We start from the raw sequence: 26,337 nt of genomic DNA on the forward strand, positions 1-26,337 counted from the left end.
TTCACTTTAAGGCCTTTGTCACAAATCTGAATCTTTATTGTTCTGAAATAAATGTTATAAACATAACTCAAAACAAAAACTTCAATATTCAGTCTCGGAAGAGGTGTGGCTCAATGCCCATAACATGTAACAAGAAAACTTCCTTTAAAAAAAAGGAAAAAAATGTACTATGAGAAGTCTTTCATATGAGTCAAAATGCACCCCTTTGGTTTTTTCTTTTTTTTCCTCGTCTCATTAGCTTGTACACACGTAAGGATCTAAAGGTTTGCATTTTCTTCACAATAGTTCTTGCTATGACGTCTGACGAACTTTCTGCCACTCGACAAATTCATCAAGAAGAACAGGCCCTAGAAATAAAAGGAGCAATGTTATTAGAGTTCAGGGAACACATCTCTCCAACTATAAAACAAACTCCCCACAAACTCTGTGGTGATGATAGGGAACTGACCCTTCCCTTCTCCAGGTGGTTTCCTTTCAGCCTCCTTATTCTACTTAATGAGTGCTTTCTTAGCCTTTTTTCTTTTTTCTTTTGACGTAAGGGACTTTCCACAATAGATATTTGTAGAAACCTGCTTCTCAAGATTTGTTTCATGAACTCTCCAATACTAAGTCATTATTAACCTCTCTCTTTTTCTAACTGCCCACAGCTTTCTGCCATTTAATTATTAAACAATCTGAAAAGTGTTTAACGTACTATTTCTGTTACCTCAGCAAGAAGTTTGTAACAGTTTATTGAAGGTGTGGCCATATTAGAGACTTATATATTGTTCCAGTAATAGGACCTAGTATAAATCTGAACACAAAGCAAGTACCTAACAAATACCTGACTTAAGAACTATTGTAAAAGATATTTTTATAACGCAGGGGGTTCAAATTCATTTACTTACAAAAGTCAGATAGGTAGTTTAAATAAGCTCACTGTTTATTTTTTGTAAATGTAGGAAACTCATTGCCACAAAGAAATATGCCTGCCCTATTCTTCTTAAAGCACACAACCCTCTGGTGGTCTCATTTTTCCTCTTGCTTTCGATAGACATATTTCTCTACTGTAAGAAAAACAGCAGACCAGCATAATAATAAATGGCAACTGAAAAGCAACCTAGTTGTTGGCATACTGTGGACCAACACACCAGAATGCAAGTCCAACATAAGCCACTACTTGGTTCCAGCCTAATTCCTATAAAAGAACACAGGAACAGTTTTGTCAGATTTTCTAACTTTTCAAGCAAATCCAGAAGCTTTTATTTTTATACAAAATGTCTCAGTTATAATGTTGACTCAAATGCACATGAAAATACACATTTGCAGGCCAGACATAGTCCTTGGGCTGCCAGTTTACTGCTGTAAGGTATTATTTCTAAAAATATTAAATTTTATACTATTTTGTAGGGGGAAGACACAATATATATAGAAAGAAATAAAGTTATCCCTTCTTCAGTATTTTGTTTCTTCAGTGTCACAAAAATAAGTCCATAATTTCAGTTTACATTTATAGGAATGTATCTTTTCTATGTAACCCTTCACAACATTAAAACAACATATGCAACCAAACTGATGGTGGGAAATAAAAACTTAATTTATCGTGAGAATTCGTTTGGCTTATCTAAATAATTTATCATTACTTCAAAGTTCTATTTTATGGCATTCTGGATTTTCCACTGAAGGGGATGGACAGATATTTTAATTTGAAGGATTAAAAAATTGTAAATATTTCATTTCCTGTTTACTCAATAATTCCTGAGGGAAGTTACTTTGACATCATTTGCCATATTGTGAATGGCTATTATGATATTAATTTTAAAGCTTCTGCTATTGTAGCTGAGGTTCTGCTTTCCTATTTTTAAAATCATGACTTTACTTTTCTTTCATAGGAAAATGCCAGGAAAGGCAGGAATAAAGCAGAATTTTAGCTTCCAGCTGCAGAAATTATATTCTAAATTTAGCTACCAAGTAACCGAAAATATTTCATTTACCAGCACAGATTTTATAATGTTGCTCAATCTAAGTTCTGTACCTTCTACACCTGCCTCCTCCACACTTCTCACACAATTAAATAAGAAATTGTTAGGAAGTTTAAATCCTTTATGGTAATGCTACACAAATCCACGTTCTCATTTAATAGTTTTAAGAATTTTACTTTCATAGGAAAACATTATACTTACAAGCACCATCTTCATCATAGTTACTAAGATCGGCATGGACTGTTCTGCTGAATTCTAACACATTGTACCACTGATCTTTGTTCATAACGCGATACTTTGATTGCTGTAGAAATGATATAATTTTTGGATTACAGAACAAGCACTATTTATTAGGACTTGACTTCAATAAACACAGTTATAACCTTTTTGTGATTTAGTCTTTCCTAAAACATTTATTCCTCTTTTAATTATTTGTGTTTCTAAGAGAATCCTCAGGGTCATTTAGATGTCAACTTCATCAAATTTATTTTTCCCTTTATTTTTCTTTCATTCTTTAATTTTTTTGGGGGGGCGGGGCACGGCATGCGGGATCTTAGTTCCCCCACTAGGGATCCAACCCCTGCAGTGGAAGCATGGATCTTATCCGCTAGACTGCCAGGGAAGTCCCCTTCTTTCATTCTTGAGGAATAACATGAGTGTCAAGGGCACTAATAGTAAGGGTAAAACTCAATAAACTTTTACCAATGTATATGCTTGTGTAATCACCAATGAGATCAAGCTATACAATGTTTCCCAACACAGTATATTCCCTCCTACTGCTTCTCACTAAATCATTTCTTTACGTAAGATTTACTGTTTAGCACATTTTGAAGTTGGCATCTTTGGAGGCAATGGAAAGGGTACAGACTTGGGTTCAAATCTCACTTCTGCTACCTGAGTGACCTTGGGAAAGTTATTCATTGGCTAAGTGGAGATAAAACATAATTCAAAATGGTGTTATAAAGATTTAAAAAGATAATGTATGTCAAACACCCTCCACATAACAAGCATTTGAAAATATTTACTTCTCTCAGCTCCTTTTAGAGGGGAATATTTTTACAGAGTTATACTTATCGTTGCCCCAAAACTACTAATATGAGGAAGATTGATAACATCCATCAACCAATCTACTTTATTAGGCTTAAAGATTTAAGTGTGCACAAACCCATTCACATAAGACCTTCTTATACCACTGTCTATTATCACAAGTTTTAAACGAAACTAATCTGGGGAACTTGTTATGATAAACAACCAGCTTTATGAGAAATTATTTTCGAAGAAAAAGCATCTGTATTCAAGAAACAGTGAGAAGTGAGAAGTATACAAAAAAATGAAATGAAATGAAATTAACAAAATAAAATAGAAAGAAGCACAAAAACAGATAGGAAACTAAAGAAAGCAATGAAAAAAAGGACAGTATCTTCTTCAAACCACCACATACAGAAGGTGCTATGATAAACCTAAAAGAATACTTTCTTCATAAATTCAGCATACATTTCTCAGTAATCACTATATTTAAGTACATCCTCATATTTGTGTACATAAAGTTTATTCTAATTCTTTAGATTTAACCTACGTTTTAATACTAAAATTGGTTCTCTTATATTGATTTTTTCAGCCTAATACCCTGTATAACAGAGAGAAACCTGATTTAGAAAGCTTGAGATTTGTGCACTAGCATATATTCTCTCCTGCAAAAATCCCAAGAAACTAATTTTACATGAAGGATGTCTGTGCTTAAATATATTTTCTGAAGGTTTCTTTTTTATCTTTTTTTTTTGTGGGGGGTTGCAAGGCAGGGAATAAAAATGAACTTATGTACAGAATATGTTAATGAACATGAACTCATGTCTAAAAATGACAGCGGATACATACACATTTTAACAAATTTTCAAACACTTAAGCAGAATTTTTAAAAAGCACAGTATTAAAAAATCTACTTGTTTTTCTTCAATTAAAGGAATATTTTCAATCAGCTTAAGTTTTAAAATATTATTTTAAAAATAAAAACACATACATACCTCCAGGTACTGGTAAAACACTGAAAACAGTGGCCATGTCCTCCCAAGGAGAAGAGCTAACATAGACTTAGCTGTATCAATATCAAGGCTTCTCTGATCTTTATCCTAAAATAAAGGTAAAAGTTTCCCTAAGTGTGGTTTCAAGATTAAAAAAATATTAAAATTGAAAACATGGAAATTCCACCTACCCTTGCAAAATCAAAGGCATATCTGTAGATATTCTTAAATGAAGAAATATCATTCAACTGTGAGCGCAAAAAGTCAAATTTGTTCTGTAACTTTTCTGTGCAGTCACACCTTAAATTAAAAAAATCAAACATATTACATAATTAAGAAAATTAAATAAAAGCATCTTTAGGGGTTAGAAGAAATGCATTAAAGAAAAAACTGAGCACATTTATGAAGTTAATTTAGGTTTAAAATTCTCTGATTCACAAATTTAGAATAACAAACTATTGCCTTGTATCTACCAATGCAATACAAAAAGGAAAGATGATAAAAGAAAATCTGGCAATCAATGAAAGTTCACTCCAATAACTTTTCTTTAAAAAAAAACACAACTCCATCAAAAACTCGAATAAAATCACAAATATTTGATAAAAAGAGATGTACTAAAATGTGCTTTTACCACAAATAAAGTTAAGATGACAGAACAAATAAAATTAATCAGGCGTCTGATACAAATTTCACTGGGAAGTTCTTAGGCACCAGCTTGGTGAAAGAGATTAGCCATGATTGCTTTTACAAGTTTAGTATATAACTCAGAGGAAATACATTAGTGATTCAGTCATAAACTCAGATTCCTACATTTTTAGTAAACAAAAAATCAAAGTAAATCAGTGATAGCACCTAACTTCACATAAGGCACATATACAAAAGAATGCAAACAAGTAATACGTGTTATTTCTAAAGACTAGACAGGAAGTATAAGAAGCTAAAGAGATGGAATGTCCAAAAATATTTACTGGCTTTCTGACTCCCCCTGGGTTGATATATTCCCCTACTTAGGAAGAAGCAAGGCAGACAAAGCCTTTCACAATTGGCACAAATCTCCAGTCTCATCTCCTGCCAGGGCCCAATATCCTTAAAATATAACTGTGCTCTAGTTATAATTTCACTTACTATTCCCAAATGTCACAGCTATGCTTTAGCACACATTATTTTATCTACTTGATATGCTGTTCCTTCTAACATTTTGACAAAATATTACTCATCAAAACCTAACTCACAGTTTGCGCTCTCTGAGATCATCTGACTCCCTCCGATCAAATTAGTTGTACCATCTACTGTGACCAACTGTATTCCACTCAAAACTGAATTTTAGTACTCATGACGTAGACACCTAGCATTCTCAGTTTTAACCAAGACTTTCACTATTCTAAATCAAAATTGTGATGTGTAGTAACTTATTGTTTTATTAAGGTGTAAATGTCTAGTGTTACTTAACTCTTGCATTCTTAGAATAAGCCAAACTTGGTCATGTTACCTATTTTATACACTGCTAGATATCTTGCTATGTTCATAAGTGAGACTGGCTTGTAAATTTTATTCTTTCACACTCTCTTTTCTAGTTCTATAACAAGCTTATACCATAAGCTTCAAAAACAAAAAAAAATGAGAAATAGTACCCTTTCTTCTGTTTTCTGAAAAAGTTTACTGAACACTGGAATTAGGATTTGTCCAAACCCAGCAACTGAAAATCCACCTGGGCCTTTTCATTGAGGGAAGGAAAACCTTTTAATTACTAAATCAGCATTTTAAATGGCTATCAGACCATTCAGATTTTCTATGTCTTTTTGAATCAGTTTTGGTCATTTATACACTTTTCTGATCATTTATTTCATATATAATTTTATTTAAATATGCCAATTAAAATATTTATAATATTTTCTAATATGATTATTATGTTTATATATTTTTGCCTTTTCTTTGCTTTTCTTAATCACCTTGCCATAATTTAATTCTCTCAATTGTATCTTTTTTCTATTTTAGTAAGGTCTGGACATCTTTTTATCTCTTCTGCTTTCTTTGGGTTAATCCTTTTTCTAACTTCTTAAATTAGATACCAGTTCATTTGGTTTCAGGCTTTTCTTCTCTTTTAATATAACATTTAACACTATAGACCTCCCTCTAAGTACAATTTTAGCTTCAGCCACAGTTTTGTAAGTATTATTGATTTGATTATTCACTTGTAAATGAAGCCTTAACAAGAGTGGTTTCAGAGGAGTCGCAGGGATAAAAGTTTTGCTAGAATAGGTTTAAAAGAAAGATCGAGAAGAGAGAAACTGGAGAAAATAAGCATAGACAACTGCTTTCAAAGAGTCTGGTTCTAAAATGGAGCAGAGAAAAGAGCTCTAAAGTGGAATAGTGAAGGAGGGCAGAAGGTTTGCTTTTTAAAAAAATAGATACAAGAAATAACTTCTACTTTTAGGAAGATGAAGTAAATGTTCTCTTCCCTATCTCTCCTGCTAATTCAACTAAAAGCCCTAGACATTATATATAAAACAAACATAAGAAGACTCTGAAAGAATCTGAGAAACAATACAGTAGTATGTTCCCTGGGTTTTCTTTTTGCCTTGTCTATCGCAGACTTGGAGATGAAGGAGTCAGAAAAATGGAAATGCCAATGAGGGCAGACAAACAAACAAAACAAACAAACAAAAAGCCTGCTCTCCCACTAGTCAAAAGTAAGCAGCCTAACAAGACAGAAAACATTAGAAAGAAACACTCTTCTCCTGTCAAACACCAAAGAAAAAACTGGCTCAAACCCCAGTAACGCCAGCAAAGACTGAATGGGGACCTGAATGGTCTACCCTCACCAGAGTATAAGGAGTTTGCCCTCTCAAATTCTGCAGTGTCAGTAGTGGAAACCACATGGGGAACATGAAATTCCACTCCCACCAGTTAGTAAAAAGCAGCCAATCCTCCTCTGACCTGAGGTAGTGTCAGAGGAGGATTTATAAAGAGTCAGGGCTTTCACCATCACTGCAGGAACAAGGCCACCACCCTAGTAGTGTCAGTAGAGACTTTTTGGGGAACAAGAAAGTATCATTGGAGGCCTAGTGGGACCTAAAACTCTCATGTCTGCTAACAGTAATGAGGACTTCCCTCCTCGGATGTCAACAGATGCAGAGTGAGGAACTTTGATTTCTATAGGCTGGAAGTAATAAGGTAGTGGCCCTCACTTTTCCTGCTTAAGTGGTATGAGAGGAAGCTAGCTAAAACAGAAGGCTTAAATAAGATCCAGAGTTTCATAATGTAATACTCAAATCTTACAGGTTTCAATAGAGAAGAAAAAATAATTGCTTGCCACAGCAAAACCAAGATCTCAAATAGAAAGGAAAAAGACAATCAATAGATGCAAACACTGAAATGATAGAGATGTTTAGAATTACTTGACACAGATTTTAAAGCAGCTATTATAAAAATGCTTCAAAAAGCAATCATGAACAAATTAAAACAAATGAAAAGATAGACACTACCAGCAAAGAAATACAAAGTCTAAGGAAAGAAATATATAAAAGAACCAAATGGAACTTTTTGAATTATAAAATACAGGGCAGACTTAAACCCTAATATATCAATAATTAAATTAAATATAAGTAGCCTAAATATAACAATTATAAGAGAGAGATTGACAGAGTAGGTAAAAAAAAAAAAAACCTAACTCTGCTATTTAGAAGAAACTGACTTCAAACATAATACAGGCAGATTGAAAGTAAAAGAATGGAAAAAGATATATTGTAGAAACAACCAAAAGAAAAGAGGGGTGGCTACACTAATATCAGCTAATGTAGACTTCAGAGCAAAGAAATTAACAGAATAGAGAGGACCATTACATAATGACAAAAGGTCAATCCACCAAGACATAACAATCCTAAATGTATGCACCAGACAATGGAGCTGCAAAATATGAGACAAAAACTTATAGAACTGAAAGGGGAAATAAACAAATTCACAATTACAGTTACAGATTTCCACACCTCTCTCTCAGCAATTGAGAGAACAACTACACAGAACATCAGTAGACATATAGAAGCATTCAACAGCACCATCAATCAACAGGATCTAATTGACATTAATAGAACATTCTATTTAATGGCAACAAAATACTTATTCTTTTCAATCCTGAGCCATAAACAAACCTTGACAGATATAAAAGAATTGAAATCACACAGAATATGTCCTCTGACCACAATGAAACCCAACTAGAAATAACACTTAGAAACTAAACAGCCAACTCCTAAATAATCCATGGGTGAGAGCAAGTCTCAACGGAAACCAAAAAATATACTGACCTGAATGAAAATGAAAAAAACATGTCAAATTTTGTGAGACACAAAGCAGTGCTGACAGGGAAATTTACAGCACTAAATACAAACATCAGAAAAGAGAAAAAGTCTCAATCAATAATCTAAGCTCCTACCTTTGGAATCTTTTCTAGAGAAAAAAATCAATGAAACAAAGATGTGATTCTTTGGAAAAGATCAATAAAATTGACAAGTCTCTAGCAAGAATGACAAAGAAAAAAGAGAAGACAAAGATTACCAACATCAGGGATGAAACAAAGGATATCATTACAGACCTGCAGATATCAAAAGGATATAAATTTGACAACTTAAGATGAAATGGACCAATTCCTTAAAAAGAAAAAAAAATACAACACTCAAAATTTTAACTATTTGAGTATGTAACTATTAAATTATTAATAAATTGAATTCAAAAGTTAAAAACATCTATAAAAGACATCTACAGGTTCAGGTGGTTTCACTGGAGAATTCCACCAATCTTTGAAGACCAATTCTACAGCCTCCTTCAAAACATAAACTATAAGGAAAAACTTCCCAATTCATTTTATAAAGCCAGTATCACCTTAACAGCAAAACCAGAAAAAGACAGTATTTAAAAAAAATCATCACAAGAAAAAAAAAATTTATAGCTATGTATACTGATGGATGTTAACTAGACTTATTGTGGTGATCATTTTGCAATATATACAAATACTGAATCATTACGTTATACACCTGAAACTAATATAATGTTATATATGTCAATTGTACCTCAATAAATAAGAAAAAGAAAGAAAATAAAATTACAGGCCAATATCCCTCATGAAGCCATAATAAAATATTAGCAAGTAGAATTAAGAAGTATATAAAAATAATTATAAACCATGATCAAGTGGGATTTATTACAGGTATGCAAGATTGATTCAGTACTCAAAAATCAATGTAATCACATTCATAGGCTAAAAAAAGAAAAATTACATGATTATATGATTTAACGCAGAAAAAATATTTAAAATACATAATATCTATTCATGTTAAAACTCACAGAAAAACAGAAATAGAGGAGAACTCCCTCAACTTGATAAAGAGCACCTACAAACAACCTACCAGAAAAAGTACTTAATGGTGAAAGACTGACGTGTTTACCTCATCATGGGGAGCCAAAAAAGGATGTCTGCACTCACCACACTTATTCAACACAGAAGTTCTAGCCAATGCAATATTTCAAGGAAAGGAAATAAAGGGCATACAGACCAGAAAAAAAAATAAAACTGTCCCTATTTCATGTCATAATCATATGACATGACTGTCTGTGGAAAACACAAGGAATACACACAAAAGAATCTTAGAATAAGTGAGTTCAGCAAGGTCACAGGACATAAAAAAATCAATTATATTTCTATATATTAATAATGAGCATGTGGATGCTAAAATTAAACATACAATACTACTTACAGTGGTCAAAATAAAGATGAAATATTTAGGTTTAATTCTTACAAAACATGTACAGGACATATGTTTGACACAAGACTGATGAAAGAAACCAAACACTTAAATAAATGGAGACATACCTATCTTCCACCAATTGAAAGAGTCAAAAAAGTAAAGATGTAATTATTCTGAAATTCACATTCAGTTTAACAAGAACCTCAGTAAGATTTTTTTGTAAATATAGAAGATTATTCTAAAATTTTTGGAAAAGCAAAGAAACTGTAGTAGCTTAAAAAAAATTTGAAAAAAGATGAAATCAGTCTACCTGACTTCAAGACTTAGTATGTAGCTAAAGTAATCCACACTGTGTGGTAGTGGAAGAAGATCAACAGAACAGAGAACCTAGAAAAAGACCACACAAATATGCCCAAATGATTTTTGACAGAAGTGTAAAGCAATTCAATAGGAGAAAGAGATTTTTCAACAAATGGTACTGGTGCAAGTGGACATCCACAGGTAAAGAAATAAACCAAAATCTAAGTCTCATATTTTTTAAAGAAATCAACTCAAAATGGATTACTGATTTAAAAGTAAAATGTAAAAATATAAACCTTCTAGAAAAAATGTAAGAAAAAATTCTCGGGATCTAGAGCTAGGCAAAGAATTCTTAAGACTTGACACCAAAAACACATAAAAAGGAAAAACTGATAAACTGGACATCATCAAAATTTAAAACTTTTGCTCTGCAGAATTCCTTTGAAGAGAATGAAAACACAAGCTACAGAGGGGGAGAAAATATTTGCAAACCACATATTCAATGAAGGAATTAAATCTAGAATATAGAGAAAACTCTCAAAACTTAACAGTAAAAAAAAAAATTTATCCACTATAGCTCTTAACCTCTTTCCTATTTTCCTCAGATATTGTAGGTCACTGATTCCTATTTTATTTACATCTATCTCCTTTGCAGCTCACCTATTGAGTTTTAAATCTTTTATATATTTCACTTTTAGAAATGTAATTATCTGAAATCTGATCATCTGAGACCATTCCTCTTTTTTCTTTTAAAACACATTAAATGTAGTTATTTTATACTGAGACTATAATTATTCAAAATACTAGCCTTAAAGTCTTATTTTAAAGTTTAAGATCTGTTTCACAACTTGTTTAGTGATTTCTGATTGTTAATGATCACTGAAATTTTTTCTGCAGAAATTGAGGCTTCTGTTTAAAATGCTTTCCTGTACAGAAGAATTGCTTCCATGAAACACATGGGAGTACTGATTACCTGGGACAATTCCAAAATACGTTTCTGGATTGTGCCTAAATCTGACGAAGAGCCGTGCCATGCGGCTTGTGGGTTCTCAGTTCCCCACCAGGGACTGAACCCGGGCCACAGCAGTGAAAGACCGGAATCCTAACCATTAGGCCACTGGGGAACTCCCCACAAAGAGCTTTTAATTAGGAATTCTCTCAACCAGAAGCCCTCTGCCTCCAACTGTATATGCAGAACCAAGCCCAAGCAATCAAGTCTCCATCTATTGGGTAGGTTTGGCCTCAATGACTAAATATAGGAGGTTTTGATCTGATTCTCGTTGCAATTTGTCTCCAGTTCCCAACATGCACAGATAAACGGCAAGATCCTAGGTGACTAAGAATAGGTAGGTATCCTCAGGGTAAATGCCAGCTCCGTAGATCCCTATGGAATCACCATCTCTTATAAATTCTGGCCTCTGATTATTTTTCTTAATTTACATTCAAGTCCAGGTGTGTTTTTTTAAAAGATACTTTAATAATTTATCCGACATTTAACTGTTTAATATGGGAAATGGTTTGTTTGCACATTTAGGATGCCATAACTGCCAGAAACAAAAATCAAAATTTGGATAAGTTAATCATCTAATTTGTCTGGGGCCTAGTTCCTTGCATATGAATGAGTGCACAAAATGTTTCATGCAGAAACAAGAAAAATTTATTCTTATCATTTATTAGAAATTTATTACTTACTATTTCAATAAATGGCTTCTATTAGTACAAAAATTCTTCATTATATGAAAAAGTTTTAATGAAAGTTGAAAATGCAGTTAACTTCTACTAGAAGAATACACAAAAGAAACAAATTCTCAGATTATATGCTACTATTAAGCTGTCTGAAAATTAGGAAATGAAGTCTTCAATATCTCCAGTTATCAACTGAAAATGTTCAGAAGGTACTAGTACTAAAGTAGCTAGGTACATGTACTCCCTTCCCCATCATGATCTATTTTAGGTAGGGGCCTCATTTTCTGTAAATCTTTGTAGCTTCCTGAAGCAGTGCTTTTCACATTTTTTTTAGTGATGTGACTCACATTTTCACACAAAATCTCATGCAGAATCTTAACAGACTTGCGATTCAGGAAGGCAAACAAGTTAAAGGATACCTCCCTACTTTCAAAAGTTATCTCTCACTACCACCAGAGTTTGAAAATCATCCTCGTGGCATATTAACATGGGGCCTGGCATATAGAAGCACTCCAAAATTATTTGTTAAATAAAAGTATTATTTAACAAGATTATGTTAAATAATAAACCACAAAGTAGATGATATATTAATTTAATTACAAGAAGTTTCAAAATTCCTACCTGGGGAAAGGTTAGTGGAAAACTGTAGTTCAAACAAAATTGTAAAGTGTATAAGTAGTGACTGACAAGTCTCTCAAGGAGATAAGAATCCAAGAGATTACAGTCCTTCCCAAATATTTTACATTCCATAGGTACATAGAGTGACAATATTACTTAGGATATGATCTCAACAAGCTTAAGACAGAGATAAAGAATGAAGTTTCAAGTCAAATAGAGACCAGTTAAAATTCCAATTTCTCCACTTTCCAGTCATGTGGCTTTAGGCAAGTTACTTAACCTTTACCGATCTGTTTCCCATTTTAAAACCACAAAAACAGTAAGAGACAACCGTAAGATTAAATGAGAATCAGGTAGTAAATGCGTAGCACAGTTCTTAGCTTGACAGGCTCCTTTTGAGGCAAATGGCTGAAAAATCATCTTCACATTGGTGGCTCGCTCCAAACTATTTCTTATCATTATAATCGCTTATCTACATCTTTCAGTTGAGAAATAATTTAATAGAACTGACAATTAATGTTTTCTTCTTGGAGAAGAGCGAAAAAAATAAGAGCACGAACTTCCGTATCTATTACCAACATCATAAAGACCGTGACCAGACCCAGCAAAACCAGTAATCATGCCCAAGCAGTTAAACACGATTCTTATAGTTAATCTAGCCCCAAAATAGACTCACAAGAGTTAATAATGTTGACACCTCCTAACTTGGCAAGTTTAGAAAGACTATTTCCCCTGAACTAAAAAGAAATGCATACTTAACTAGTGTAGCATGGAAAGTAAGAATCGCACTTTTTAAAATAACAATCAAATAAAACCACACAGATTTTAGGGAACACTGGCACAATATGACAGCAATCTCCAAGGTCACTGCTGTTAGAATCAGTGAAATGGGTTTAAGTTTCAACATAAAGGCTTAGGAATTAATTTCTTGAGTATTGTTAAACATCTGATTAACAAGAGAGGCTTCTGAATTTCTGCTTCACTTAAGACCTTTAAAATGAGAAAAAAATTTCATTTATATATTAGATCTAAGTGAGGTTATCTTCCTTAATCATTAAGTCAGTAAGAATGCCATGACACACTGATGTGTAACAGGAAGAATTTTATTCACCAAGTTATGGATTTAGAACTTTCTCTGACGAGATTGGGCGCATTGAGAGTGGTATGGCCATAGACTAGAACTTTCTCTGAATCAGGTGTATCAATCCGAACCATACAATTAATCCATCTCTGGGGGGTATTTGGAAATGTGGAGCGGGGGCATTTTGAAATTGTTTTGATGACTCTGGGGGAGAGCAAAGGGGAAGAATGCCAATGGCAATTAGTACTTGGGCCCAAAATGCTAAGTGAATGATAGTCATACACCACAGACACCACAGCATCCAATCTATTCAACTCTTCCACTCCCACCAAAAAAATTGTATAAATGTTCCCCATTCCTCTCTCCTAAAGAAAGTGAAGCCAGTTAAGCCTATAATCTTCAAAGTACAATGCTCAATATGGAGATCAGAAGGTGTACAACTTGTAGTCTACTGGCAGACAGCTTAGTTACTACCATTCTTGTCAGATGCTATCCTTTTGGCTCTTTTTTTCATTATCATAATCAAGTATACTCTTGTCAAAGATATATGCCCACAATTTTCTCTAACAGCATGGTAGATGCTCCAACAACAAACTTTCAGCTAGTAGATATGAGAAAAGTTATCCGCTCCAGTAAGGTATGCCAGAATAAAATTTTCAAGTATCCTTGGAATCTTGCCTCTACAGATGTGCATCTTAATGGGGATAAGGTCCACAGATTTTCTAAGGTTCTCAAGAGTCTATGACCTTAAAAAAAAAAAACCTCCTCTATTGAAAACTATCCCCAAAATCTTTGATGATTCCTATGCTCAAAAATCTCTGATGGCTTCCCAAGCTAAAACATATGGTTTGAACTCTCTCAACATATTAGTCAAAGCCCTGCATAATGTAGCCATTATCCCAACTATCTGGAGTTTAAAACTACTCTGTCAATTTTCTTTATGTACCTTTTGATTCTAGCAAACTAGACATATGTTTTCTTTTCTCAAGGTTCTGCTCACAATTTCTTCTTGAAACAACATTTTCCTATACCCTCAACCATCAAAATCCTAATCATTCTTCAAGGTCCAGTTCAAATGCCACACCTACAGTAAAGACTTTCCCGTCTACTCAGCTGGAATTAACCTCTTTAGCAGCTGTGCTTTCATAGTATTTGGTACTTTTACTCTAGTACTTGTCCCATCCCACCTGGATTTATGGTTACAGTATGCCTATGGTTACAGTATGGCTGCAGTAATGCCTTTCCCGCCCTAATGAAATGTAACTAAGGGACAGAGTTGTGTCCCATGCCTCATTGTGATCATCAGTAAGCGGCACAGTACTTTAGATAAAATAGGTGTTTAAATATCTCCTAAATTAAATCTGACTTGAAGGGAAATTTGATTATTATTAAACAATGATGAAAATGAAATAGAGCAAAGTATCTGGAAAGGATACGGCAATTACATCCCCGAAACTTAAAAAAATGGCCATTCTAGTCCAATTATATACAAATTCATACCCATAAATTCTTTCACACAAAAGAGAAGGACAATTCAGTTGTGGAAAGTCTGTATGAATAACAGCTTTAAAATAAATAAATGTAAAAAAAAAAAAGGATTCTGAAAACTGTTAAGCATTATACAGTTACAGATTATAATTAACCATGATTATGACAGTCCCCTATTCTTGACCATAATATACATTTTAACTACCAGACTGTTGCTATTCTTTAGCAGAGCTCTACTTAAAGTTTTCTACGTGTTAAAATTCATTAATTTGAAATAATTGATAACTACATTAAGATGATTTAGGAACCATCAAATAACTATGTCCAGATTAAATTAAATCCTAAAAATATGAAAAATCTATAAAAGGAATCAAGTCTGTGAAATTTTACATTTTATAATGATTATATAAAACTAAGTATACTAGACAACTATACATTTTTAAAAACCAAGTTTTATAGATTCTTTTGTCTCTATTGGTTTACATTTTAAACTATTTTATTCCTAGCAAGTTCTTTACAAGAAGATTCAGGGAGTAATAAGATTAAGCCAATTAAGAGAAGATACTCTGTACTTCAACAAAGCAATCTAGATCATTGGGGGTAAAAAAAAAAAAATAACATTTTCCCAGTCAAGAGTGCTTGCCTAATTTTAGTAGCTTTAAAGATCTACACTATAGAGTTCTAAGCAGATGGGCAGGGGATAATAAATGAATGAAACAGAAACCTCTGGGTCAATTTTAAGTCCTAAATATTGCTTTTATTTTGTAAAGCCTGTGAACTTCCTATTGGAAAGATACGCTAATAAACAACATGTTCATGGGTTCATCAATTTCCCTAGCATATACCCAAGGCTATATGCTAATTATTCACAAGTAAATACTAGAAACACTTTGTGTTTACATATTTCTGTTATACAGAGGCTCTTTATATTATATCAAGTAATTCAAAAACATAAATAATTAGAAACATTTGGTTTAAAAATACACAAACAATTGTTAGCTGAGATATTTTAAAAATCAATAGACAAAAAAAGCAGTAGGAATAGTACATAAAGCAGTTGTAATGCCAAATAAAATGTCTTACAATTGACAAGCCACAACTGATATAAATTTTAATAAAACAGACTGAGCTACATGAAATTAGTTTATATTCTTTGCATAATCTTATATATTTTGTCTTTCTCTATAAAGCTAATTGAATGGTGAGAAACAGCCCAAAGAATTTCAGAATCAACATTTTAATTTGACATGTCATGACACCTAGATGAATGGCAGTCTTGGTTATAAATACTATGATTTTAAAAGTTAATAATGGCCGTCTATTTTATAAAGAATGTAACAAAGGAATATACATAAAGGGATGATGCAATAGGAAGTACAGTATGGTAGACTGGTATTCAGGAAATTTAAATTCTACGTCCTAGCTCTGCCACTAAGAACTATGTAAACTCTGGCAAAAATTTTCTTCACCTCTCTGAGTCTCAGACTCCTCATCTCACTTATAAGTAATAAAAGTGAGAGGGTTGATTTTATGTTCTATTCTAGGAACTATGATTTGGTTCATATGAGCAAAGATTTTTACATTAAACAAATATATATACATATACATATGTGTATGTGTATACATACACACACATATATATTTATATATATACACAAACACACACACACAAAATATCTAAATGTTAATACTGGTTAAAAAGGAGAATTACAAAACATTAGACACTGAAAATCCAAATATAAATATTTAAGTTTCATATGAACAAATACACTTAAAAAAAATAACCAAGTATTTTGAAATTTAAGGATAGGCAAACAAGGAGTAAAGAACAGTTAAGTGTGTTAATAAAAGCATAATCACAACAGGAAATCACATGGCTAATTAACCTCCAGTTTGGGGCTCAAAAATATTATAAATTTATGCTTGCTCTAACTATTTTAGAATGTTGACTATTAATAACTTCCTGCATGAACATCAGGAACATGACATAATATAAAATTAATACACAATTACTAACTGACTCTGAAACTAAGCACACTTTACTCTGAAAAGCCAAAATCAAATTATTTTTATAAAGAAGCAATTTTATAACTTATAAAAGCGTCCCAAGGCAGCATCCTAAACTGAAAGTATACAACTATAAAATGGCTAACGGTTGCACAGGAGCCAAACAATATTTCTACTTTTGTATTCATGAGATTCATTTGGCAAAAAAGAAATAATAAAAGTATCATGTAACTCTCTTCAAATTTCTTTTTTTTAAATTTTTTTGCATTGAAGTAGAGTTGATTTACAATGTTGTGCCAATCTCTGCTGTACAGCAAAGTGACTCAGTTATACACATACAGACATTCTTTTTTTTATATATCAAATTTCTTTTTTAAGTCAAGTGTAAAACTGAAGAGAGAGGAGGCCCCAGAGCTTAGGACTGCCCAAGAACAAACTCCTCATGTAGTAGAATTCTACATTCTGAGAAGGAAATCCCTTATCACTCAAACATCCCGTGAGTAAATAACTTTGATCATGAATCTCTAATTCACCCATCAAGAGAGTCAATGAGTTTTAATAGAACTGTTCTTAGGTTCTTTCTTAGGGAATATGAAAACTGGAGTAACAGTTCATTTTGCCAAAGACCATAATATAAATTTTGTCAATCCTAAACTGATTGTTCTAGATCAAACCAATTTGATTAATTTAAGGTGAAACCTTACTCCCAAAAAACTACGAAGCACAAAATATCAATTAAGATCTTCAAATAGGCCATCAAATTTGTTTTTTAAAAAAATTTCTTACTGTAATGAAGTCATCCCCTTTAACCATTCTTCCTTGGTAAAAAATCCCATGCTTTCAGCCTCCAATTTCCACGCTAAAACTAACATAATAATCTGGAAAGAACAGAACATAAAGGATAGGGGAAAAGTCAGCATAGAGATAATCATGTCTATATTTATCATGGAGAGCATTTTTATACAACTATTTCCATCCTTTAACTATTAAAGAGTACAATCTCTGGAATTATTAACTGTAAAGAAATTTAGATGGGCCAATTTCTTAAAAGCAAAAAGTTCTAACAATTTCTGAAGGTAGAATCTCTCTTACTCTATTACAAATGACATTTGTATCAAGAAAGAGAACACGTGCCCAATTTAAATACATTTAAAAAAACCTAAATGAAAATCTACAATATTCATGAAGAAACAAAATCTTCTGATAAGATTAAAGTGTTCCAATTTTTAGAAATTTATGAATATGCTATACCCCACTTGTATTCCATTTTACTTAGAAATAAAACATACATTTTCAGGTTCAACACCAATGTCTTCACAAAATTTTTCCATTCCTTCTGGCCCTACAACTTCATCAGGACCTTCAAAGACAAAAATAATTTATATATTTTATTGTTATAATTTAATATCAACATAAAACATAAGTCACTGTGTTAAAGGCATCTATGAATACACCATAACATTTTTTGTGAATAACTGAATTTGAATTTTGGCATACCTTTGATAAAGTATAAATATTTGTCACCAGATTAAAAATTTTTTAATTTTGAAATACTCTTTGAAAACCACATTATAAAATATAATTAAGGAAACAGAAAACAAAGCAACGTTAGTATCAATCGCTAGCTTGTACAATAACTTGAACCTATCCATTAAAAATACGTTTACTGAGAACCTCCTCTGAAGAAAATTTTTCACAATGCATTAACAAAGAAGCACAAGAAGGTTTGAGCTTCTTATTCTACTAGACTGTGCCAGTACCAACCCACAATTCAAGACAGTAAACAAAGGAGAGTATCTGTTTCTTACTAAAACAGAAGGTCATTCATTAACCTTCTGAAATATACCCAAATAAAATTTACTAGTTTTAAGATACATTATGAAAATAATGATGTAAGGAAATTACAACATTCAGATTCCAGAATGAGATATTTTCCTTGGTCCTAAAACAGACAGTAAAGCATAAGCATTATGTCATCTTAATGTAGAAATAAATGTTTAATCCCTCAATTAGCTATGTCTATTATTAGTCCAAAAATTAAGGACATTTTCCTTATATTTTTCTCCTTAGTAACAGTAAATATAAGTCAGTACACCAATTCTCATATTTTTTACGTTATCAGATTCCCATATAGTAATTACATCATTGCTAGGTCTCTTTTTTGACTTGATAAAACAAATTTGTGACAACATGAATGGACCTTGAGGGCATTTTGCTAAGTGAAACAAGTCAGACAGAGAAAGGCAAACACCATATGAGCTCACTTGTATAAGCAATCTACCAACCCCCTTCCTCTCCCCCAAACTCAAATACAGAGAACAGACTGGTGGTTGCCAGAGGCAGGGGTGGGCAAAATGGGTGAAGGTGGTCAAAAGGTACAAACTTCCAAACTTAGTAAGTCCTGGGGATGTAACATAGAGCAGAATGACTATAGTTAATAATACGGTTTTGCGTATTTGAAAGTAGCTAAGAGAGTGAATCATAAAACTCTCATCACAAGAAAACAAAATTTGTGACTATGTGTAGTGACAGGTGGTGATCATTTTGCGATATATACATATATCATTATGTTGTACACCTGAAATATAATGAGGAAGGTAAAACAAATTTTAAAATATAAAATATGATAGAAATATTTACCACACCTGGTTTTTGAAAGAAAATACAGTCTTCAAATATTATTGTTAAAGTAGCTAAGAGAAACTTGTTTTCCTTTCTTAAGGACTGAAAATACTCCAGATTTGTAAGTCATAGACTAGACCAAGGCTGCTCAGGTGGCATTTTATATCACCACCATTAGTTCACAAGCACAACATGTAGCCAATGTCCTATGGTTTTTCTTCATAGAAGAATGTGACCATCCAATATGTGACCAGTTAAACTCTTACTATCTCAGATAAGGTCCAAGCTGCTAAGATGATGTTCACAACATGGTCTGAAACCAAAACCTTTTCAAAAATTTTCTAGTTTAAATAAGCATTGCACTTAGTTATGCAGTGAGGTGTTAAAAGGTGAAGGGGTGGTAATTGCAGGAAACTTTCACTTCCTAATATATATTTGGAGGGGTTTTTTATGAGAATGTGTTAATTATGTAATTTTAAAAGCACACATATACAATTAAGGTGTTAAAAAATACTGAATATGAATCCTTATATGTGGTTTGGATGAAAGTAAAAATCAGATAAAAAATTTAATGGAAGAAAAGTTTTTTTCTTAAGGCATGATGGAAATATATTCTACACTTTTCTAATGCAACAAGAAAGCAGACTTGCCCTCAAAGCTGCCATCATTAGTAGTTAGAAGAGAAAGTCATGTCAAGAAATATCAGTTACTGTCATAAAATATAGCCTCCCTAGAAAATGGGAGATTAGTGATTAAAATTTGATAAGAATCAAGTTAAATTATGTTATATGGAGATATATAAGATAGATATAAGACCCTTCTGTAAATGACAAGTGACTTTCACAAAGCAATGCAAATAATGATAGCAAAAATCTAAATCTAAAACAAGGTCTATACTAATGTTCTTTTCCCCAGATTGCATAACATCAATTATACTTCTTGAAACAAACTCTTCAATAAAACTACTCCCAGGGTAAAACCTCTGGAGTGGAATTTAACTGACTTTTTCAGGCACAAAATAGGCTTCCACTCAACTTAAAAATCTATGAAAATGATTTAGTTCACTCTACCAGCTGGTTACTTATTAGGATCATGCATTCTATCCCACCTTTTTTCTGATTCTTTATAAGACCTTAAAAGTGCCTTTTCACCTTCTATGCTTTTGTTCAGTAACAGGCCCAATGTATTACTGAATCCTTCCTGATGTAAATAGCACTCAAGATGAGAGGTGTTATGAAAGGGCAAAATCATCAGGCTTATCACACATGACCTATAATATATAAATAAGATTTGTGGTAAAACATTTTTAAAACTTAAAAAAAAATCAATTTTCTGATGTTTTAATAACCATAAGGAAATGTTCCCAGGTATACCTGCAGGGTCTAAAACAATGCCGGCCATAGCAGATGCTCAGGAGAAAAAAAAAAAAAAATCTGCTCAATGAAATGACACAGTACCTTCAACATAAACTACCTAGGAACTATACCGTTAATTTTGGAACAGTATTGTGAAAATATACAACCAGTAAATCTGATGCTGCAATACTATTACTCTTTTAATAATAGCTGACACTTATTGGGTTCTGACTATATTTAACCAGGTACAGCGATAAGTGCTTTCTTAACATGTATTATCTCAGTAGGCACAATTATTGTCTCCATTTTAAAAAGGGACATCCCAGTTACTGTTTATTTGGCAAACAACTGGCACCTCCTTATCAATTAGGTCTCTGACCAAAGTAACCTCTAGAGAGACCTTCCCTATTCACCTTATTTGAAAGTCCATCCCAACTTTCTACTTTCTATCCCTGAATCATACCATATTTATTACTTGTATAATCCCCCACAATCTGTAATTATCTTACCTACTTAACTTATTTACTGTCTGTCTTCCCTGCTGGAAGGCAAGTCCCTCAAGGGCAGGGATCTTGTCTAATTTGTTTACCACTATATTCCCAGCACTTAGCACAGTGCCTGACCTACAAGTGCTCAATAAATATGCATCATTCAGTGAAGGACAGAAGATAAGTTAACCTAAAGTACACTTACTAATATTTTCTTTGTAAAAGAAAACTAGCTGCCATGTACATATTTTAAAATAAGACAGTAGTAGTTAAAGCATAGGCTCTATGGTCAGAATGACCTGAGTTTGAATCCAGATTCTCGTCACTGTATGATCTTGGGCAAATCACTTAATCTAAGCCTCAGTTTCCTCGTCTAGAAAATAAGGATAACACCACCTACTTAACAGAATGGTCATAGGAGAATTATATAATTAGCACAATTTCTGTAATAAAGATAGCAATTATTTTGCTGGCCATTAAAAAATGCTTGTATAGGAAATAAATGTTTAAATCAAATATTATGCTACCCAGGAAAGTCCCTACGAGAAGTAAAACAAGCAAGCATGAAAGAAAAAAAAATTGACTAATTTTATGGTATCTAGTACGCTTTATAGGCAAAATAAGATAACTGACCTTTTGATTCTGTATCATTATCATACCTACTGCTAAAACTGGCATTTTGAATACTGGGTCAACATTTTAAATGGAGGTCAAAAGAAAATGAATTCCCTCTAGTTAATTTGGGTTAGTGGTTGTCTTGGGATGCCAGTAATAGCAGTTTTTCTGGTCTAGAAAGAATCTGTTCTGTTACTAAACAATTTTTAAATTATACTTTTGGGATCACTCAGTGGATCCCAACAGTGAAGTTACTGTCCTCCAAAATGGTCTTATTTTCCATACAGTTAGCCTAAACCTTAACCTTAAGTTCGAAGTACTCTTGAGACCTTAACTTGATTAGCAATAAATACAAGACAATGACTGCATATACACTTTTATTCTAAACAAACACTCTGAGAATGATAGTGATAAAAGGGGAAAAACAAAACAAAACAAAAAACCCAACCAGGGAGGCAGGTAAAAGAAATGAAACAAAGGGGAGGAAAGAAAAAAAAAAAAACAAAAAAAAACTTTAAAATCAATAATTCCAAAAGAACTAAATCATTCTAAGGGGAAAAAAATTTCTTTTCATATATGCTTATGAAGAAGTTAATAATAAATGGAAAACAAGTGTTCTTTTTCATATATTTGCTTAACTCGTTGGCCTCATCCCAGGCTTTGACTTTTACCTCTGAACTACAGTTTCACCCTAGTCCTAGAGTTTTTCATTCACCACTTATAGGATTTACTGTAGTTTAAATTAGTTTCCTGAAGAAGCTTTCCCTGAAACTTCCAAGGCTGGATCATACATTTCTCCTATGAACTCTCACAGTGCATCTTCCTAATATAGCATATAGTACACTGTACTAATATCAGTCTGTTTATTATTGCATCTCCAGTAGAAATGAATGGCTAAATAAATAGCAATTATATTAAAGGGTAAATCTGTCATGTAATGATATACCTGAGTTTTAAATCTTTTACTATGTCTCCCAAGAGTTTCAGAAAATGTCAGTTTATGGTTCAGAAAAATTTCAAAAGAAAACTGAAAAGAAAAACAAATATAAAATGTTTTATTACATACTTTGTGTTTTCCAGAATACCAACTCTACTGTAGCCAATGGATGTAAACCAATAAGTGAATCTGTTTACAAATTTTACTAACAGTAAATGAGTTTCACTCCTCCCATTAAACATATACTGAATTATATATTTAAAGAAATATCAGCCTTAAAGGGCAACAAATTCTTAGCCTAACCATAATCCTCTGTCTTGACCCTGATCTCAGCACAAAGGACTAACACATAGCAGGCCTGCAATAAATAATTTGTTAAATGAATAAACCAAAAGAACGTTTTAAAGCATGTGACTGTTATCTTCTTATATTAATTTCATTACCTGCATACTCATAAAACCAAGCCAGGCACTTCTTGCTTGAAAAATGTTCCTCTCCACTTATTAGTCTAGCAGGGGGTTGGGATCTGCAATAGCTTAGAAAACACACAAATGCCTAAGAATTTTAACAAGTCTCAACTTTTAGTGAAAAGCTAAGTTCAATATGAACTACTTCAATTCAAACCAAAGTATTTTTTTTTTACAGTTGGTGTTATAGGGAAAAATTGGAATTGTTAAATACTTGCAATTTGAAACAGTAATCTATATATAAAAATTTCTGTCTAACAAAACCCAAATGCTACTTTGCTCACTATCAAATTCCAAAAATATCACTAAAATTATTTCCCCCAGATTTCAAAAGACCACACAGAAGTTCAACCTGATGGTCTCAATCCAGGACTGGTAGTTGGGTACAAATCTTTACAGTGATTCTTCTGCTGATTTGTATGGAAATTACATATGTGTATAATTTGAAAACAAATCTTACAAAGTATATTTTGATACTCAGTGAATCAATATTTCAGAATAATATTATATATTAAGAGTTGTTTATTTATCATCTACCAAGCTTAAATCAATATTTTAAAGACAAAAGATAATATAGGAGTTAAGGCTATAATTAGATTCCACAGATTAAAAAGAAAAAAAAAAAACCCTAACAGATAATACCAGTTCAAATAATTGGGCCAAAGCCTTGAGGATTTAATGAACAGAGAACCTTTTCTCAAGGTTCCACACTACCACAATGACTTAGAAATGCTATAACTTATGCAACTGAATAATGTAATATAAAATAAGGGTGCCATATTTAAAATTTTAAGTTGATAGAGCAAAGTATCACCTGAGTTCTAATAATACTGACTGCTCAGCAGTTTTAATGTGCTTAATTTAAATAATTTTGATACATTATACAATTAAGATTACTACAAGTTAATGTGACAAAAAACTAATTTGCATGTTTCAAAAAATATGAGCTAATGGAGTAACTATGTCAAATTCTAGTATGAGTTATCAAGAGGTATAAGAAAACAGCAGTATCTTTCACAGTAATAGTCCAAGAAATACCCTTGGGCTCTTTTGCCAAACACAGTAATGAGGAAAAAAATTCAACCAATTACAAAAAGGATAATGCAGACTAAAGAAGTCACCTACCTCACATTTTAAGCAGACCTCTCTTTAAGGATAGTTCTATCATTATCTCTTCTTTATAATGCTGGCTACTTTAAATGGTGGCATCTGAAGTTGTTACATTAAGTGCCAACCACTAATACAGTCAAGACACCCGAAAAGGGAATTTTAAAAACTCACTTCTCACACCTAAATTGCAATGATTTTTTGCAGCATACAACGTTGCTGTAATGCCTTAATGACACGCTACAAGGGGATCAAAGAGCTATACAACTACAGCTCTGCCTTTTCTTTTTCTCCAAGAGGATACAGAGTACAATAGCTCTCAAATTATTAATATTTATATTGAGAGCTAATAGCATCCTGATGGCTGAAAAACAAAACGCACGCAGGGCCTTTCCAACTCCGCACATAAGGACTTGGCTCAGGTGGAGGCGCTATATACTTCCAGAAAATGGGGCTCCTACTGGGATGGTCCGGGTTAGATCACTCCAAATACTAAATCTGGAGGGCAATTACAGCATAAGGAGCTTTTTTTCTACCATTCCCATGGCAGTTGTCAGATCAAAATTCCTCGTGCTCTATTCCTTTCTTCACACTCTACAAAGAAATTCTAGAAGTGACCCTTGCACGGATCTGTACTCACTTCTAGGTCTGGAAGGAAGGAGGGGGAAGGGATTAAGGGAGTAGGGGGTAACGGGAAAGAGGGCAATTTGCGTACGCATTCCTGTTTCTCCACCCTCCCTAGCACGTAGGCTCAACGTGAGGCGACTCTCCGAGTCCCTTCGCTGGCGCCAGAGCACACAAACCGAACATGAGGTGGAGCCGAGCGCAGACTCGCGCGGTTCCGCGCCTCCCACCTAGGTTTATCAGAGGGGGTTCACCTCTCCCCAGCCCGAGCCCCGGAGACCCGGCCCGCCTCCTTCTTCTCTAGCCCTGCAGCAGAGGAGGTAAGACTGAAAGGTAGGGGAAGGTGGTACCTGGAGATTTTACACTTTTTGAGGCCTCCGTCTTCCGCTACTGCCGCTGCCACCCCAGGAGATTTTCTCTTCTTCTTCACCGGCATCTTCCGCCCTCCCCGGCAGGGCGGGCAGGGGAGCCGGGGAAGGGGCTTGCTGTCAGCTGAAGACTCCTCAGTGCTGGCACCCGGTTCCCAGAGACAGCAGCAAGCGAAGGAGCAGAGTCGCCAGCCCGCCCCAGAGCGGCCCAGCTCGGCCGCTGCCCGCTCCCAGGTCCCCTCCTCGTCCTTCTCTGCTCGAGGCAGCGGATACTCCTCGCCGGCAGGCACTGCGGCTCGATCACACTGGGAAGAGAACGCGGACAGCGTAGCACCTCCACCACTAACACACTCGGAAAGCAAGAGGCTCACTCCGACCCGGACGCGAATCGCCCAGGGCCGGAAGTGACGCAAGCGCAGAGACGGACGCTGGGAGGGGCGTGGCTTTGGAGGGTCCCCGCTACCTTCCGCCCAGCTGGGTTACACTGTGTGGACTCCGCGGTTGGGGAAATTGGAATACATTGATCGTTTGACTACCTTAGGTTGTCCAGTGTATCCAGACCTTTCTCACGAAGCTTCCACCCTGTGCTAATACTGAAAGTCACCCCCCAAAAAGGTCTTATGAAACCACTAATACTCTGCAGTTGGCGTTAAAAATAACCTGGTAAAGTAAGCCAGGTTTCACTTCTGATCTCTTCCGTGCGGTAACCTAACGTTGTTTCCCACCCCTTAAATACATGTTTCTTTATGGGCCATCGATCAGCCTCCCACTTACCCATCCCCACTTCTCCGTCGTCCCTGACCTCTGCTTATTACTTTTTCTCTTATTAAAACTTAGCTCCACCATTTCTGTTTCAC

General features: G+C 33.9%; 1 protein-coding gene across 3 annotated transcripts; it reads right to left on the bottom strand.

The window, feature by feature from the left end:
* On the bottom strand, positions 1–25,868 carry DCUN1D5 (defective in cullin neddylation 1 domain containing 5). Of its 3 annotated transcripts, XM_060160297.1 has the most exons (8): positions 25,463–25,868; positions 23,358–23,449; positions 18,187–18,257; positions 17,684–17,775; positions 4,171–4,279; positions 3,983–4,087; positions 2,163–2,265; positions 1–347 (listed from the first exon to the last, which is right to left on the bottom strand). In XM_060160297.1, the coding sequence occupies exons 1-8, from the start codon at positions 25,546–25,548 to the stop codon at positions 292–294; spliced, it is 714 nt and encodes a 237-aa protein (XP_060016280.1). In that variant the 5' UTR covers positions 25,549–25,868; the 3' UTR covers positions 1–291. The 3 variants fall into 3 exon arrangements, with proteins under 3 accessions (XP_060016280.1, XP_060016281.1, XP_060016282.1); XM_060160298.1 differs by lacking the exon at positions 23,358–23,449; XM_060160299.1 differs by lacking the exons at positions 17,684–17,775; positions 23,358–23,449 and having other exon boundaries at positions 25,463–25,513.
* Positions 25,869–26,337: the final 469 nt, after the last annotated feature.

The sequence above is a fragment of the Lagenorhynchus albirostris genome, chromosome 9 (assembly GCF_949774975.1).
Source record: "Lagenorhynchus albirostris chromosome 9, mLagAlb1.1, whole genome shotgun sequence".
Classification (NCBI taxonomy): domain Eukaryota; kingdom Metazoa; phylum Chordata; class Mammalia; order Artiodactyla; family Delphinidae; genus Lagenorhynchus; species Lagenorhynchus albirostris.

Coding starts and splice junctions, on each gene's coding strand:
- DCUN1D5 (XM_060160297.1), bottom strand. CDS start 25,548: ATGCCGGTGAAGAAGAAGAGAAAATCTCCTGGGGTGGCAGCGGCAGTA. Junction 17,776..18,186: donor TTGGTGTTGAACCTGAAAAT/GTATGTTTTATT, acceptor TGTTCTTTCCAG/ATTATTATGTTAGTTTTAGC. Junction 4,088..4,170: donor ATGCCTTTGATTTTGCAAGG/GTAGGTGGAATT, acceptor CCTTTATTTTAG/GATAAAGATCAGAGAAGCCT.